This window comes from Cibotium barometz, chromosome 28, assembly GCF_041138505.1.
Source record: "Cibotium barometz isolate CiBa-2024 chromosome 28, ASM4113850v1, whole genome shotgun sequence".
In the NCBI taxonomy this organism is placed as follows: Eukaryota; Viridiplantae; Streptophyta; class Polypodiopsida; order Cyatheales; family Cibotiaceae; genus Cibotium; species Cibotium barometz.
Window position 1 is genome coordinate 20,198,490 of NC_141073.1, and position 4,677 is coordinate 20,203,166.

Here is a 4,677-nt window from a genome sequence, read left to right on the forward strand (position 1 = left end):
CGAATTTCATATTACGTATTTTTTTAAGCTTTTCTCTATAAAAAAAACGTCATTGAAAAGAGGCTATTTCCATTTTCACTTGACCAAGAGAATAGAAGGAAGAAAAAGGCATAATAACTTCGTCTCTTTTCCTTGCATGTGAAGAGAGAAGCGGAAGAGGAGAAGATATTTGTAACAAAGAAGCAGGTGTGATTTTCGGTGGCAAACAATAGCATAGCCTCGCACTCACCCACTCACATAGTCGCGCGTTAGCAAGCCTCGTAAGTTGTTTGTATTCAAAAATTGAAAGCATTGTAAAATTCAATCCTTGAGGGTCGTGAGGGCACCTCTCTCGCGAGACGAAAGGCATCATTGGCAAGCGTGCAAAAGCTTCATCAACATCAAGCAAAAAGTGGCTAGATAAGATTTCTTCTCTCTCTTTTTCTCATCATAAAGAGCTACATAATTCGTCTCATAAATCAAGCACCCTTCACGTGAAATTCAATAAACAAAGCACATTTCACGCTACCTTTTACCTCGTTCATTGGTGTCGTGGTGTCATCTCGCTCTTTTGTCATTTAGTACAAAACTTGTTTAACATTTGTGTGTGTATACATCATCACCACTCCATCATTGTAGCGTCGCATTTGTCGGAAAGATCCATAGCACACATCCCTATCTACTAGTGCCTTCTCCTTTGGGGTGTTGGGAGAGTGTAGCATTATTCTTGTTGGATATCTGGGGGGATGTCGAGTTTTGTTCTCTTTGCCCTGCTCATCCAGATATTTCCCAGACAGTGGCATGCTCTTCGGTGGGACCTTGACTTGGTCTTGGTTCCGCGGGTGACACGAACCTACTTGGAAAGGGGACATGCAAAGTGCCAAAGATTGGCAAGATAAGTGCATTCACTACCGCCCCTATCCTCAAACCACCTGATGCTTCCATGCCTTATCATTTATTTTCTTGTTGTTCTCATTTGGTAATATCCGCTTGCATTGCACAACTTTATGATAGAAAAATGCACCCCATTGCATATTATAGCCGCAAGCTTAAAGATGCTGAAACACGTGGGTTGAGAGAGCTTGTCTAGCTATTACTAAGAGTGCTAGGAAGTTTCGCACATATATGGCTACCCAGCACACCATCATCTATGTCTCTGAAGATTCATTGCGCCTTTTATTGAATAAGTTAGAGCCCCCTGAGTGTATTATACGATGGATTGTTGAGTTGCAGGCCTTTGACTATGAGCTTAAATCTAAACCTCCTGCATTGCAAAAGCTAGCTGATGTAATCCCATGCAAAGATGAGCCTATTGCACCTGCACCTGAGTTGTTTCGCATTGAGTATGCACGTGAGTGGTATGATCAAATTGCTCATTATTTGTCCACACTTGAGTTTCCTTCTGACATGAGCAAAGCCGCGAAGAAGAGATTAGTTACGCATGCTCAGAAATTCACTATCATTGATGGGTCTTTGTACCACAAAGGGTTTGAGGGCATTTATCGCCGATGTGTTGCACGAGAGAAAATTCCACACATTTTGAAAGAGTGTCATGATAGTGCATGTGGAGGTCATTTTCTTGGGAAACTCAGTGCATTGAAAATTTTGAGGGTTGGGTATTGATGGCCATCTGTTTTTAAAGATTCATTTGAGTGGTGTTAAAGATGTGATGTTTGCCAGAGAGCCACCCGCCTTGAGAATCGTTTGCACCCTAATAATCCTATTCTAGTTTCCCTTCCTTTCGAGAAGTAGAGGGATTGACTATGTGGGCCCTATCACACCTACTTCCAAGCATGGGAAATATTATATCATTGTTGCTACGGATTACTTAACTAAGTGGAGTGAGGCTAGAGCTGTGAGGAAGGATGATGCATGCACTACAACTACATTTTTGACTAAACATATCATTTGTCATTTTGGGGCACCTGTTGAGTTAGTTTCTGATAGGGGGACCCAATTTCTTAATGATGTCATTGAGGAACTCACTGCTTATTTCAATATCCGTCATAAACCACCCCCTACAAACTTTCTACTAATGGGCAAGTTGAGAGCACAAACAAAACTTTGGTCACTATCCTTAGAAAAACTGTGGACACTCATAAAAGGGATTGGGATGAGAAGTTGCAAGCAGATGTTTGGGCTTATAACACTACTTTCAAGGAAGCCACGGGGTTCACTCCTTTCTCTTTAGTTTATGGGCAAGAATGTGTGTTACCTATTGAGCATGAGTTGGCGAGTTTGAGGTTTTTGCATCAGCACACACTACCTTTGGAGGAGAGTTTGCAAGAGAGATTGGGCACTTTGGAGCATCTAGATGAGTGGAGATTGAGAGCGTATCTACATCAAGAGGTTGCTAAGAAACGTCAAACCAAGCAACGTGATAAGAAAGCTAAAACCTGTTCTTTTGAGAAAGGGCAATTGGTTCTTCTCTATTATGCACATCATGAGCTTTTCCCTGGGAAGTTGAGCCAGTTATGGTCGGGTCCTTATCGCATTGCTGAGGTTTATCCTCGCAACAATACAGTACAGCTCGCAAAAATGGATGGGACATGGTTCTCTACCAAAACCAATTTTGATAAAATTGAGCCCTATTGGATGTGATTGCATTGACTTTTTAGTTATGAGTTGCAGATGATGTTGAATCTTCCACGTCTTTTTGGATTCTATACTTTGATGGAGCATGTATGGGCACGGACAAACTTGGTAGTTGCAGCATTGTCATATATCCATCTCAAGGGACTGCTATTCTTTTGGGAGTTCTTTTGGGAGATCATTTGAGCAACAACATTGCTGAATATCAAGCACTTTTGATTGGTTTGAGAGCACTACTTATTTTGGGGGTTCTTCTGGGAGATCATTTGAGCAACAACATTGCTGAATATCAAGCACTTTTAATTGGTTTGAGAGCACTACTTCTTTTGGGAGCATGTCATGTTCATATCTATGGAGATTCACAACTCGTGGTCCACGAGTTTCATGGCCAAGCCCGCACCCTCCACCCTTTGATGCACTACTATAGTCTTTTAGCCCGTGACCTCTTCACCCATTTCACCTCTTCTTCCTTGACCTTTTTGCCTCATCATGGAAATCGTGTTACAGATTGCTTAGCTTTGATGGCCCTTTCTGGTTCCTTTACCCAAAATTTTGATCGTGCCTTGGTAGATACCCATTCCTTTGACATTGATCCTTGGGAAATAGTGCAAGACCTTAAGTGTTTGGGAGTTGAGGAGTTGGGTAGTCTTCTAATGGTTTTCCAATCATCCCATCCTTCCATTTTTGCTTCTCTCATTCTATCCATGACCCGTCCATTGATTCACTTGTCAGATGTTACCTTTCTTACTATAGATCCTAGCCATTTTCTCATGATCCTATAGCCCAATGGATAAGGCACTAGTCTAACCGGAGATTCTTGGTTCACACTAGCCAGCTAGCTTTCCCCGCAAGATGCCACTGTTGCATTTTTTTCCCCCCTTCCACTATGTTTTGATGCATGAGCATATGCATGGCAGCATGCACATATTGAAGAGTGATGCCTTCACTTTGTACCCTCACTTGGTTTTGGCACACAAGCATTTTTTTGGCAAGCAAGAAACCTCCATCAAGAAACCTCACTTGGTTTTGGCACACAAGTTTTTTTTTTGCAAGCAAGCAACCTCCATCAAGGTGCCGCACTCAAGCATGTGTTGGACTAAGGGCTTGATCCACTTTAATCTTAAAGGCTTTAAACCTTAGCTTGCTGGGCTTGGCCCACTTTAATTTAAAAAAGGCTTTAAACCTTAGTGGGGCTGGGAATTAACAAGCAACGTATGAAATGATTCATCGCCATGCAACATGATATGAACTGCCAGCACATGCCTGAAGAGAGAGGGAGTGCTGCCATTTTCTAGGCTGGCCTTTGTGCTGCGAGCAAGAAAAGAGGAGGGATATAAGGCTTTGCTAATCGCCCGCTGCTAGTAGTCATGTCGAGATCGTGAAGAAGAAAGAGACGAAGCGTCGCCAGACCTCACACGTGCAAAAGAAGAGAGAGGTGTGCTCGTTCCGGTGTTCAGAAACGGAAGAGTGAAAAAAAAAAAGAGCATCTCAGATGCATTGCAGGGAGACGAATTTCATAATATATATATATTTTTAAAGCTTTTCTCTAAAAAAAATGTTGTTGAAAAGAGGCTGTTCCCGTTTTCACTTGACCAAGAGAATAAAAGGAACAAAAAGTCATAATAACTTCATCTCTTTTCCTTGCATGTGAAGAGAGAAGCGGAAGAGGGGAAGATATTTGTAACAAAGAAGCAGGTGTGATTTTCGGTGGCAAACAATAGCAAAGTCTCGCACTCACCCACTCACCCACTCACATAGTCATGCGTTAGCAAGCCTCGTAAGTTGTTTGTATTCAAAAATTGAAAGCATTGTAAAATTCAATCCTTGAGGGTCGTGAGGGCACCTCTCTCGTGACGGAAGGCATCATCGGCGGCAAGCGCACAAAAGCTTCATCAACATCAAGCAAAAAGTGGCTAGATAAGATTTCTTCTCTCTCTTTTTCTCATCATAAAGAGCAACATAATTCGTCTTGTTAATCAAGCACCCTGCACGTGAAATTAAATAAACAAAGCACATTTCACGCTACATTTTGCCTCGTTCATTGGTGTTGTGGTATCATCTCGCTCTTTTGTCATTTAGTACAAAACTTATTTAACATTTGTGTTT

At 41.9% G+C, this 4,677-nt stretch overlaps 1 protein-coding gene across 1 annotated transcript; it reads left to right on the plus strand.

The window, feature by feature from the left end:
- Positions 1-1,104: 1,104 nt before the first annotated feature.
- Positions 1,105-2,580, plus strand: LOC147622629 (uncharacterized). The gene is made up of 2 exons (XM_086822598.1): positions 1,105-1,595; positions 2,061-2,580. Exons 1-2 carry the CDS (start codon positions 1,105-1,107, stop codon positions 2,578-2,580), a joined length of 1,011 nt encoding a protein of 336 aa, XP_086678724.1.
- Positions 2,581-4,677: the final 2,097 nt, after the last annotated feature.

Bases quoted from the DNA above. Each gene is read 5' to 3' on its own strand.
- LOC147622629 (XM_086822598.1), top strand. From the start codon at position 1,105: ATGGCTACCCAGCACACCATCATCTATGTCTCTGAAGATTCATTGCGC. The intron at 1,596-2,060 runs GTATTGATGGCC...CACTATCCTTAG, and splicing joins TTGAAAATTTTGAGGGTTGG to AAAAACTGTGGACACTCATA.